Below are 13,871 nucleotides of genomic sequence, written 5' to 3'. Positions count from 1 at the left end.
AAGTTAATTAGAAGACTCCAGGTGAAATTTCTTATTTTCAAAATTTATTTCGAGATTTTGGTCACACCACTTATTCTTTTTTTCTAACATAAAATTTATTAAATTTTTCGTAATGATTATAAAAACCGGCAGAAAATATAAATATTTCCGGAAGCAATAACTTAAAAAAGGGAAACAAAAGTTAACAATAAAAATTAGAAAGCTAAGGTACTAAAACTGGAACCAACAGATTGATCTAACCCGCAAACACTTTTAAGAAACATGAGATCAAAGATAACCCCAGAACTAATGACTTAAGCAAACCCAACTCTGAAGGGTACACCACCAAGTCAAAACAGGTGCAACAATGGTAAAAGCATGAGCGAGGATAAACTTACATCAACACTAGAGACCGTCACACAAGGGAGGCGAGGCAGAACCGAATAAAAACCAAATACCTAGACTCAAAGACCTACGACTTTGAAACGCTAAATAGAAAAACACCGGCAAAGATTTACACATCTTACATGCGGACACTCGTTAGGCAGAATAGTGATCTACATAGCTAAACTGGTCACCTCCTCGCAAGAGAAAACCTGCAAATCAAACTCAATGCTTCGTCTTGAAACACTCACCCAATCCATGGTGGATAAAGGAGAGGTCTAATAGATACCTCCACAGCAAATACAACTCACACCAATAAAACCAAAAAGCTAGAACCAGGTGAAAACGAATCGACCATGACTGCAAGCGACCGAAGAGAAAACAGAAGCACCACATCTCAAAACTAAAGCAAATCTCAACTTGACAGCAACTGATAAAACACACACTCCAAATTCGAAACATGAATGAAAAACACACAATTCTGAGGCCGAAGGCATTCCTTTTATCCTAGATGTCATCAAATTTAAAACCAAAACCCAAAATAAAGCACCCAAAGTAAGTAGTAATAAATCACAAGACATAAAAAAGGAGAACATACGATTATGATGCTAACAGAACCACCGAAACCGACTGTTCGAATTCTTGACACCACTTATTCTAAGAGCAAATTTCACCCGTATAAATTAAATATGATCAAATGCAAAATTAACATGAGTATAATTCTCATGATACCTCAAAAACTTCATGCGTCATGTAAAGAGACTTTAAGTGGAATCTTTTTACAGCCTAAAGTATGTTTTGAGAAAGTTAAATTCCTTAAAATGTTAGAAAATTAACATAATTATCAAAGTAGAATCCGAATGAAGTTTGTTCTAAGAAACTCAAGTTTTTTCAAATACAAAAATATCTCAATAATTTACAAAAGAAAAATTTAGGTGAAATCTTTTTCATAAGTCTTAGTTGCAAGAATATCTTTAAAAAGAGTTTGCCTTAAGTCTGCTCAGGGAAGGTTTCGGGAAGTCTCCTCACATAGTATTCAAGTGAAGTCTTCCTCGTTATTTTTAGTAAAAATATATAGTTCTAGTTATTTTAGCTAAAAAATCTGCTTTCCAAATTTCAAAAGAATTTTAAGATTTTTTATTCTTTGGTGTATATTTAATAATTGTAAATATTTTTTTGAGAAAAAAATAGATAATATTAATTGTAAGGTTTTTGAATAAATTTTACAACTAGATGTTTTATATGATGAGATTAACAATGTTTTTTTCTTTATGTTTGTAGCTGACTGGAGCAAACTTTCAGTGACGTTTGCTTTCATAATTTTCTTAACATAATCTATTGATGTTTGCTAATGTGAAATGTGGTTTAATGTCTTTCTCTGTGTTGAACTTATGTCAAATGTTATTTTGAACTTTTTTAAAAAAAACTTATGAATATGAACTTTTATGTTGTTAAACTAATCGAATGTTATGTGTTATGTTTGAAATTCTGAGATAAAATATATATGTACTTGTATTAAACTAAAAGTACAATTTTTATTCATTTTCAAAATGAGAGTAGAAATTTAATAACATTTAAAATTAGTTCTGTTTGTGTCTGATATTAGGCCACCCGTAGCCAAGGTTATTTCACGTAAGATTTAATCGATTGAGATCAGAGAAGTCATTTTTATCTGTATAGAATTTTGTTGAGGTTTACTGTTTATTTTATTTCAAAAATTATTTTATTACTGAAACTTGAAGTGATCTGGATAACGATACCAAAATAGAAAAAACTAAAATAGAGGTTTCTATGGAAAAAAAACTAGTTATTTTAGCTAAAAAAATCAGTCGAAAAATTGGGTCGTATCTCAAATCACTTAACAAAAAAATTGCATAGTTTAGGCTTTGTTTTAAAAGGTCTACGGTCTTACGAATCCACCACCTGATTTAATTATTAGAAGAAAATTAGTAGGTTCTGTATATATTAAGTGAATGTCGTTTTCCAGTATATTAGTTTAAAAAACATTTGATTGTTTTATATCGACTTTGCAAGTTTACTTTTGTGCATTTGTAGCGTGTGAAGATGTATACCCAAATAGCTTGACCTCATTCCAATCAAATTTGTTAAAATATATAGATATTTTCTTTCTTATAATTTAATATTAACATTTTGATCCGAGCATCTAAAACACTGGATTAATAAAATTATTTAACTAAAAATAAATCTTTTTATTTTTTTGTTATCATTAACTTAAACAGATTCAACTAGACACTGAAAACCATGCCGGGCCTCTGCATCCATGTGAACAACAAAAGACGGTTGTTTCATAGCACTCTATGCGAGGCTGTCCGCCTTCATGTTTTTCGTCAGTGGCACATGAATGATCTCCGAAGTTCTAAAACGTTCCTTTAGAGATTTGATATCTTCTAAATAACTTGTAAAAACTGGTCATTCTTCTGGTTCTGAAATCATCTTCATCAGTTGAGAACAGTCTGTTGCAAATATAACATTCAATTGACGTAGATTCCGCATACACTCCATTGCCCAGACTAATACTTCCATCTCTGCATGTAAAGGAGAAATACTATCCCGGACATTTCGTGCCTCCATCAGCCCATCAAAATCTTCTAAGGTACTATACCAATCTTCACCAGAACAACAATCATTCTCTTTCCATGAACCATCTATAAATCACCATCGGCCTGGAATTGACGGTATTGTTTCTATCGCCACCGCTTGTGTTGTTTTCTGTATGTTCAAAAGTTGTGCCTCTCCCCATAAAGTTGATTCCGTTTCTACCAGTTGAAAAGTATCCCTGGGATCCATATCCAAATTATTAAAAACTTTATTATTCTTACCTTTACAAATATACCAAAGTATCCATACAAACTGGTGATCTTCCATATGTAGAGGGATTCTCCAAAAATGATATTCCATATTTATAAAGAGTGAACAGGTTGGGAAAAAAAATGATGTGACGGTATTTTTGATAACGTCCAAATCTGAATCGTTGGAGGATATTAGAAAACACACATGATTTATCCATTCTTCTGATGCCCCACATCTGTCACAACAAATATCTCCTTTTATTCCTCAGTGTCTGCAAATTTTTCTTAACCACAATACATCGTGACACCAATTACCATAAAGAGAGAATCTATTAGTAGACTGCACCTTCTCTTTAGAATTAATTAGGGTCTTTCCATGAACCTGGGATATCCCAAGTTAATCAAAAAAAATGTTGGTCTTTTATCACTCTTTGTTTCATGTAATAATTGAGTGAGTTTGCGGTGTACCCTTCACTCACATCCTCTCCTATATACATCGATCATGTCATCCATGAGACAAGACTTTGCGGCTAGTGATTGGACACCTTAGATCTAGATCGTATCCACTTACAGTTCTCCTTAACGATCTCTCCCAATAACACTAGACCTTGATCCGCCTAATCAAGTGAGTATTTATTTTATGTTTTTAATTTTTTGTTCCGGTCTGACCGGGTGAGTATTTATTTTGTGTTTTAAATTTTTTGTTTATACTAAATTACGTATTTATAATATTTAAACATAAATTTAGATTGAAAATTAATCTTTCCATTTATCATAAAAACTAAAAGATCGTATTTTTTTCCAATTACAAAATCTTAACATTCTTTAAAAAATTATAAATACATAAAATAAAAATATTTGAAATTATAATTATTATTAAAATATTTTTTTAAAGAAAAATAATCTTGCGTTGTTGTTGTTTATTTCTATAGCTTGATCCGTGATTGTATAAATATTTTTTCCGTATAAATATTTGCTTTCACTTTAATTTATTCTTTGTACTAATGGTATAACATATATATATATATATAAATTAAAATGTATTACTAATTTTTATTGATATAACAGTTTAAAACATAACAATTTTATTTATTACTTTGAATAATTATATTTGTGATTTTAATTGTCTATCATATCACAATGTATCATATAAAAAAACATATATGAATAATTGTTTATATTTTATTTATATGTTATATAAATTGATTATGATGTGTAATTTTTTATTTTTTTATTTTATTATTTATTATTTATTATTAATAAATATTGAAAATATTAATATGTTAATACGAAATCTATTAGAAAATCTATTGGGTAATCTATTTTGGTTAAGATTCGATTAAAGAAATATATTATTTAAATTAGGAAAAGATATTAAATACTTAAATCTATTATTAAATTAAGAAAAAACAAATATACTTATATTTAGGTTCAATAAATATTTCAGTGTCACTTTAATGTAAATAAGTGGTAAAACTAAAATATATTTTTATTTTGTACTTTTATTTTAATAATCTAACCTATACTAAAAGGAGAATAACAAGCATCATGAGACTGTCCACGTCGACACAAAAATTCAACCAGTAATATTTGAGCTTTTTGACACGTCATGCCACATCGACATGAATTTTAAGAGCTAACCGTTTGGGTCTGCGGATGTGCAAGGCAGATTCTTAGTGTTTTTTTGTTGGCCCAACAGAGCCCACCTTATAGCTATCCTAACTAAGTCACGGTTCTGTCTCTGATTTAACTTCGTTCTCTTCGTCTCCCCCTCTCCATTTCGGTTCTTCAATCAATCGATCTTCTCTTCTCCTCCATTATTTGCTGTAATAAAAGCTCTGTTTAATTTCATCAATGGATTCTTTTCACCTTCCTCTCTATCTATCTATTTATACAACTCTTATTTTTTCTTTTGTCTCCATCGAACTTCATAAAACTCTCTCGACAATCCATCACGATGAAATCCACTGTTAAATCTCAAGTTCCCAGCGATCACAAGGCAACCGGCAAGAACCCTGCTTCTTCCGCGGTTACGAGGAAACCGAACATGAAAAACGCTTTCCTCCGCGATTGTGATCAACTCTAAAGGCAAGACCGCCGTCTGGATTATTACCAGTGGTTTGAACTCAGGTTATGTTAGCATCAAGTCTCACGTATTTCTTAATGTTTTAACAGGCTGCTCAGTGTACAGTCAAAGCTTAGCCGCATCGGAGGGGTCCCGCAGCCACATAACGCCGGAGCCATAAAGAACACCCGACTCCCGTACTCTTCCACTGTTGACTGCGAAGGGTCTCCACCGTCTCACCAGCCGGAGCAATCACATGCTCCTCCTACGCACGAGCACTCTCAACAATCGAGACAAACCCTAGGGATCCCAATGATTTACATATTCGGTATCGGCTGCTGCTCCACCGTCCTCAAGCAGAGCCACCAGAAACTCCGAAACGGAAGAGGAAGAGCACCACCAAAAGTAAACCGGACGCCATCTATTCCGACATTAAGCTCTGACGCCCAAGGAAAGGGCGCCGTTGGTCGGAAGATCACCCCAAACGCAATCTCGAAAGTTTTTAGGAGAGAAGAGGGGCGCGCGGTATACCAAGTCGCTTAAAGGCCTTAAATATTTTGATAATATGAAATTATGTATCTGTTTGCTGTTGAAATCTGTGAAAAGCTGGGAACTTTTGGTGTAAAGCTACGTTTAAATGATAGGATCCGACTATACTTCTCTGTTTCTTAGTTGATTTAGCATGAATATTGCAGGTTACTAACTTGAGTAAATCTGGGAATATTGTTTTTGTCTTGACCTTGGTTGACTTGTGGAATCAGGGGTTAGAAGCTACTGGTGTTGGGAAGTTTAGAAACAAGAGATTAGTAAGATTTATTGGTTGTTGTGTAGAAGGAGACGAGAGATAGTTGGTAAGAGTATGAGCTTAATGATACTCTCTTGAAGTATCTTATTTATTTACTGTAGAAGCCTTTTTTCCTTATGTCATGAGATCCCTATTTTGATCTTCTTTATATTATTTTTTGTCTTTTATGTCTTTGGATGCAGGGGAAAAGCAGCCACTAATGCGTGTTCGAATCACAGACTTAAATTGCACAAGCACTTGATCACTTTTATAACGAAAACCGAAAGTGTCTTGTGACCTGAATGCACACAGAATCTTCTTTAACGAGGAAGGTGATCCTAATATTGTTGCTTTCATAATATTTAGGGTCCCTAATATTTAGCATGTTGATTTCATAATATTTAGGCCCAATGATTAATACATCTGTCTTTGGATACCAAAATGTAATTGCTTGATTGTAAACAACACTTGCAATACATTATAATAAGAGCATCTCCAACCCTTAGCTATTTTCACCTCTATATGCTATAATAGAGGAAAAAGTGATCCATCCCATCTCTATTTTCACCTCTATAATAGAGGAATGCTATTTTCACCTCTATAAATAGAGAAAAAAATAGCATTCCTCTATTATAGAGTCATACTTTTTTATTTTCAAAATAGTCTTTCAAACTTTTATATTTATAACCAAAATAATTATTTTATAGAAAAATAAAATGTTTATAAAAATAAAATTATATTTTTTGTTTACATAATAGTTTTTGAATACAAATTTAGTTTAAACAAATTCATAATTTTATGAAAATATTTTAAAAATTAAAAGTAAATAGGGTTAGTTATCAATTTTTATAAATAAAAAGTATTTTTTGTAAACTTAAAATAGAATCTTTTGAGAATATTCTTTTATAGAGGCAAATATAGAGGAATACATTGGAGACAAACCCATCTCTATTTTAGAGTTCCTCTATTTTAGAAATAAAAATAGAGAAATACATTGGAGATGGTCTAAGGTGCTAAAATTCGTATTTGTATGAAAAACAACTACCATGGACTTATTGAGCCTCTTAACCCATCCACTACAGAACTCAAACGTTGCAGTACTCATGACTTGAGATGAACTTTAAATAAGTGTCACTTAACTCTTCCCATTAAGAAGCAGAGCGTCGTAACCTCAAAAGTTGTTTCAATATAAATAAAACCTTCCATGAATGATATTACAATTTAGCAAAAAAAGAAAGGATCTCACTTCCTAGATCGGGTAAATGGTCATCTTCTGCAACCAGTTCATCTCACACCAATTGGCTGCGTTTTCTAAAACATAGTTTCATAATTTCCAACTGACAGTCACCATCGCCTTAAGCAACCTGCACATGTAGTTCCGCAGAGAAATGAGGAATTTGAGGTCCCCAATATTTGTATTGTGTCGGTTCAAAAAAAAAAAAATATTTGTATTGTGAGAACTGGAAAGGCCAAACTATTAAAGTAACATGAAAATAATTATTTTGCAAAGAAAGGTCTGAGCTCTCAAACTATTGTATTACTTCATTTTCTCCAAAGTTCTTTTACAATTCTCTTTTCAGTTTTCACTAATAACACCAACCTTCTTCCTTTTTGTTCTGGCAAAAAAAAACACTATGACTATACACTAATACCTATTATATACTTTCTTTTTGCTTAAAATACCTCTTATATACTCGAAGAAAATCATCACCGAAAATTTGGTTAACAAGTTATAATTTTGTGAAAAATACATAATTTAATCCAATGAAATAATATTAAAAATAAATATAAAAATCATTAAGAAGAAAAAGAATTGCATTAATGATATTACATTTTCATGTTTCATCCAACCCCGACAAACTAACAAATAAAAGAGAAAATCTTGCAGATACATTTTTAATGATTATCACATTGGCCTTAGAGAAGTTGAGATTTAAATCATGAAAAAACACAATAAAAACTTATACAGATTCAAAATATTATTTTTTAAAAGATAACAAGATCTAATAAATAAAACAATCTAAAATACCATACACACTACCAAGCATCTATACACTCCTAAACAAACAAAGTAATAAAACACCACAACATTTTCTTTTGGATTTTGAAAATAAAGTAAATAGTTACAAAAGCTAGATATTTGCCCCCATACACAACAACCCTCACAAATAATGTAGAAGAATATCAATGATAGTAAATAACAAAAAAAGTTCAAAAATAGGGTAAATTTTGTAATACCACAACATTTAGCCCGAAAACAATACAATTTCTGCAATGCATTTACAACTACACAGTTCAAAAAGGATCCCTCTGTTCAAACTCTCAGAACCCTACAAATGTAAAACTACGTTCGGACCACACCTACTAACGAACATATAAATGTGATATCAGACAATCAGCATTACAAATATTATTGAAAAGAACTTAACTGGATACATTTTCTCAAAAAAAAAACTTAACAGAATACATTAAAAATAACTTAATAAATAAATAAAAGAAATAATGTAATAGTTATAGGACACTAGCATAAATACAAGCTTTCATAAAACAAAATACTAATTTACTTCGTCGAATGGACGCCGCACCTTGAATTTTCCTACTTTACACATAAAACCAGATATAAATAAAAAAAATCTTCTACTACATAGCACAATGATATAAATTAAAAGTCTTCCTCACAATAAAAAAGAGATCAAAATGCTACACCTGATAACATCATATAAAAGATAACTATAAACTGAAACAAATATACATATATATATATATATATATATATACATATTCTATTATGTGTTTTGTTTGTTAGTTTTCAGTCTAGAATGTATATATATATATATATTTAAATACTTCATAAAATTTAAAAATATTTTTCAGTTTTGAATATTTTCTTAAAAAATGTTTTATATAATATTTTCATAAAATAATACACCCCGCCCGTAGGGCGGACCAACGATTAGTATAGATAGATATTGCATATAGCCAATCTCGGCCCCACCAAATTCTATTTTCTCATGGAAACCAACCTTTTGATCTCCTCTTGGCAAGCTAAATCAATTACGTTTTTTTTTAATAATCATACAGGCAAGAGCGAACATTTTCGTCCAACGCTTCTACAAGTCTTTACAATTCCGGGCACATGTTGGACATTCTCTATATATCTGTCATGTCTACAATCGCCGCAAAGTATACTTCAACGGGCATCCCACCACTTTGCTTGTAAATCAATTAACCTCTTTTGTTAAGAGTTTGCTTTTGTATCCGATTGGTTTTACTTAAAAGATGAAGTTGAACACACTAGTGAAACTGAGCTAAAGGAATCCAATAAAAATTAGTTCCAAATGACATAACGAAAGGTTTTAGGCAGGATTCTACTTAGAACTACAAATTAAACACAACATTTCGTAACATCACTCGATAACATAGTTTGGAGCAACGGCCAAGATCCTCTCATCTCTTTGTGAAGCTCTTCTTCTTGGTTCTTCAGCTTCTGCTGCTTCTTGCTCATTGGCCAACACTATAAGGTGGCCTTCTTTGCATACCAAACTCTGTAATGTACATTATATATATATATATATATACGTTCTGGTGTTAAGTAGAAACATAAAAATTCGAAATAATCTTCATTTGCAAAATTGTTTTGGATTTACCTCAATAATGGCTCTGAGTTTCTTGATATCGAGTTTGACTTGCTCTTGCGAACTGTATTTCTTTTTTTCGTTCTGCTGATCGATGTACCATCGTATCAGCTCCTTTTGTCTCATTCCAGGCAATTCAGAACCTAAAAGAAGAAAAAGAGATCATTTTTTTTTAGAGTTGAGGAGAGCAAGTAATGGTTGCGAGAACTGAAGAGTTCTTACTGTCTTTGTTAACAGTTTCTTCGTGTTGTCTAAGGCGAATGACTAAGGCCTGTGTGATTTTATCATATTCTTCCTCGCTAATCACCAGCTTTGGAGCTGCTGCTCCATTATCTGTTGATAATACACCATCATGTTCGTTATGAACCATAACTTATGGTTCATAAGTGACTCAGAAGTAAAAGGATGAGTATACACTGTGTTTAGGTACAGTACCTGCAGTAGCAGGAGCTGGCTCGGCTGCACCATTCTGTTGATCTTCATCTCCGTTACCAGGATTTTCAGCGTCATTTGTGTCGTCCATGTTGTCACCGTTAGCATCTTCGTACTCCGAAAGATCAATGTCACCTGACTCAACACTGGGCAAGAGGACCAGATACGTTACGATTAAAATTCTGGGACAGATCAAGATATAGGAGAGGCTTGAAAAGTTACCTGATAACTGAGGTTTTTAAAAGTTTGACAGCTAAAAGAACATGACTTGGTTTCACCTGAGAAGCAGTTTCCGGATAAAGCAAATTAATGACTTGTAGAGAAAAGAAAGAAAGAAAGAAACGAGACAATGGTTAAGGGTAATCACCAGAGTTTCTAAATGACTCCTAGCAATGGCTTCCGAGAGCCTGATCAGAGCCTCCAGCTGCCTAACTGTCATTCGATATGCGACTCTTGTGCCAGGAGTTGTATCGCCTCTGCGTAGAACAACATAAGACTCGACAAGTAGCTTTCTTGCTTCGGGGCTTAGCTGCAACACAGATGAAGATACCAAAAAGATATTAGCATCTCCAAAACAAGAGCATTTTGGGAGTTAGTTACCAACCTTTGGCTTTAACGTTTTGGCATATGCAATGTAGCGCTTGAGTTGTACGGTAGTAAATTCAGGCGAAAGAGCAGCTTCTTGTTTCTGGTGGACACGCACGATATGATGGGCGATGTGGTAATCCGTTACCTCATCAGGGTCGTCAATCATAACGTACACAAGATCAAACCTCGAGAGAATGGCAGGTGGAAGGTTAACGTTATACTGAAAACAGCATGATCAGATCACAATTAGAAATATACAAAAAACTTCCATGAAAGTTCTTAAACAAAGATAAATATCAAAACATGCATCCGTTTATAATCATTCAACTTCGGGAATAAACTCACCTTAAGTGGTTTAGATTTATCATATCGCCCACCAACAGGATTAGCTGCTGCAAGAATTGATGTCCTCGCATTCAACGTTGCTTGAATCCCAGCTTTCGTAATGCTTATTGTTTGCTGTTCCATGGCTTCATGAATAGCAACCTTTTTGTGTCCAAATGTAAATAGTAATCTAAATTAGCCACAGACCAGGAAACTCAATCCTCTGTGCTGAAACTAGCAACAATGATCACTTACCTGATCTTTGATATCCATCTTGTCAAACTCGTCAATGCAACAGATTCCATTGTCAGCAAGCATTAAAGCACCAGCCTATGAAAGAACAATATGATATCAATTACAATTGAAATACAGAAATCACAGTATCAAAGGAGGCGAGCATTGTTCAAAGCCATCTACAAAGTACATTCAAAGTTTATTTGCAAGAAATCTATAACAATGCACATCAAAAGTTACCTCAATGCAGAATTCTCCCGTTTCTGGTTCTTTAGCCACAGTTGCAGTCAACCCAGCTGCAGAAGAGGACTTCCCAGACGTATACACAGATCTTGGTACAATGCCTGCGGTATACCTGCATAATATTATATTAAACCAAACCCAAGGGATCAGATTTCAGAAGAAGAAGAAAATAGACGGTTTGGATTTTCAGTGAGAATCAGTACTTGAGGAATTGGGATTTAGCACAGCTGGGATCCCCAACAATACAAACATTGATATCTCCTCTAAGGTTAATGCCTTCATGAGTGGTCTTATGCACACCGCCTAAAAGCATAAGTAGAACTGCACGCTTGATATCTTGATGACCAAAAACGGTTGGCGCCATGCTTCCAACTAACTTATTGAAGTAATCAGGAGTGTTCCTCATCTGCTGAATTTCATCTAGCTCTTCTCCCTACAATGTTTTAACAAGAATAGATGTCATTAGTTGTATATATAGCAAGCATGTGAGAGGTCATATAAAAAGAGTAAAATTGGGAAACTGCAGAATATTAACCATCACGATTTCCTATATATAATTTATTGTAAGCCTCACCGTGAACTGCTGCTGATCATCTTCATTAGAATCATTCTGGCGGTTCCTCATATCAGTGTTCCTGCTACCATCAGCAATCTGAAAAGAAGAAAACAAACATTGAGATTGGACACGCCTCACATTAAGTTCGGGTTTGACAGTTACTATAGATGACAAACCTGCACTGAGTTTGCAATAAAGGCAAGCCGATACGAAAGATCTCGAACTCCCAGAGCCTTAAGACCTTTGACACCTTCGTGTCCAGCAGTGGAGCTTTTCTGCTGTGATGAGTCTCGGCGGCATTCTGCTCTCTCTCCAGGTGCTGCCAACGCTGATATGTCAGGTATCACAACAACCGTTCCCGTAAATATAACCCTGCGAGGACAAAAAAAAACCCAAAAGAAGGATTCAAAACGAATGCAACTATTGGTCGTTATAAATATAGGGACATAAACTAGTGCAAGAGGGAAACTCACGTGTCACCCGCTCTGGCCTGTTCAACAATCTCATGACGCAGAATGACATCCAAAGAGCGTGGCAAGGAACCAGCAGGTATCTCCTTAGAAGTCTCCTGCATCCTAACTCTTTGCCAATCCGCAAACTTGCTCTCTTGTCTAAGCAGTGCCCATCTTGCTCTGTTCAAACAAGTTGGGCTCACACAGATCGTAGGCTGCATCATCAATACCATGAAAAGTTAAACAAGGAAATTCAAGCTAAGAGCGTCTTTAAAAAAAAAGAAGCACAGCAGTAAAGTACCTGTGTGTACTTAAACTGTTGTTCAACGTTCTTAATAACGCTGCCACAGTCTAAGCACTTGAAGGTTCCATAAAGAAGCTCAGGTCTCACTTCGCTAGTTCGAGTGACCACACCAGTCACCGACACTAGCTTCCCAATTTCTGCAGTCGTTAGCTCCCTCAACCTGCAATGTTGATAACAGAGTCACAATCATACAAAACTACAAATTTAAACATAAAAAGTTCATGGCTAGAGAGAAAAATGAACAGCTAATCTCAAGGTTTTTCATGAGAGAGAGGTATTCAATTCATCATCACAATCACCAAAACACTAAATAAAGACTCAACCTAAGATATCAACTGGTCATGGATAGCACAAAAAACAACAAGTACAATTTTTAAAAAAAAATATAATAATAAAGACATAATCATTACCTCTTGGTGAAAGGGAGGTTGTAGAAAGAAACATTGATATCTTTGTTGGGAGTCTCATCAGAAATGAAAGAAGGGTTCATTTCAATCACAAACCTCTTACAAGCATTCCTCAAATACGGCTCAAACCTAAACCAATTTTTACAAAACCGAAATTAACAACAAATCTAGGGTTTGTATAAAATTTATAATTAAAAAAAAAAAAAGCACAAACCTGAGGTACTCGTCGGCTATTGCATTCTGGAGAGCGTCGTTGAAGCCCATAACATGTGAGAAATCGATGTACATCATCGTCGACTCGCCACCTCGGATTGCTTCAATCTCCGCCTCGTAGTACAGCTCCGGCTTGTTCGCATCTAATCGAAAACTGAGACCACAAATCACAAAGTTAATTTAGCATCGAATAAGAGGCGATACGGAACTTGGAAATTCCACAAACACGAACTTCTTGAGGAACTCTAAGAAGACGTTCTCCACTTGAATCGCTTGCTCGTCCATTACAAACCCACCAAACGCCTCCATTTTCCGCCAAAGTTAAAACCCTAGATTTCGTTTGAACAGAGAGAGAGAGAGTAAGAGGAGGCAAAATTTTGTCGTCTCAGTTTCTCACTGTGGGGGTAAAAGAACATTGTTGTGGCGGGAAATCAAGTGGGCTTCTCTATCATTTTCCCGCC

At 34.2% G+C, this 13,871-nt stretch overlaps 2 protein-coding genes across 2 annotated transcripts; one reads left to right on the top strand and one right to left on the bottom strand.

Moving 5' to 3' along the window:
- Window positions 1-2,625: 2,625 nt before the first annotated feature.
- Window positions 2,626-6,523, top strand: LOC108850467 (uncharacterized). Its single transcript, XM_057008016.1, has 3 exons — window positions 2,626-2,747; window positions 5,349-5,763; window positions 6,226-6,523. The coding sequence occupies exons 1-3, from the start codon at window positions 2,626-2,628 to the stop codon at window positions 6,241-6,243; spliced, it is 555 nt and encodes a 184-aa protein (XP_056863996.1). The 3' UTR covers window positions 6,244-6,523.
- A 2,797-nt stretch (window positions 6,524-9,320) lies between these two features.
- Window positions 9,321-13,799, bottom strand: LOC108855922 (DNA replication licensing factor MCM6). The gene is given in 19 exon segments (XM_057008615.1): window positions 9,321-9,567; window positions 9,670-9,819; window positions 9,822-9,853; window positions 9,856-9,990; window positions 10,093-10,235; window positions 10,312-10,367; window positions 10,457-10,618; window positions 10,694-10,897; window positions 11,023-11,163; window positions 11,257-11,331; window positions 11,476-11,590; window positions 11,682-11,911; window positions 12,053-12,130; window positions 12,211-12,406; window positions 12,508-12,701; window positions 12,788-12,950; window positions 13,201-13,326; window positions 13,412-13,564; window positions 13,643-13,799. Coding segments are annotated over 19 exon segments (2,568 nt in total). The 5' UTR covers window positions 13,720-13,799; the 3' UTR covers window positions 9,321-9,429.
- Window positions 13,800-13,871: the final 72 nt, after the last annotated feature.

The sequence above is a fragment of the Raphanus sativus genome, chromosome 4 (genome assembly GCF_000801105.2).
Source record: "Raphanus sativus cultivar WK10039 chromosome 4, ASM80110v3, whole genome shotgun sequence".
NCBI lineage: Eukaryota > Viridiplantae > Streptophyta > Magnoliopsida > Brassicales > Brassicaceae > Raphanus > Raphanus sativus.
This window is presented reverse-complemented; position numbering and strand designations above follow the sequence as displayed.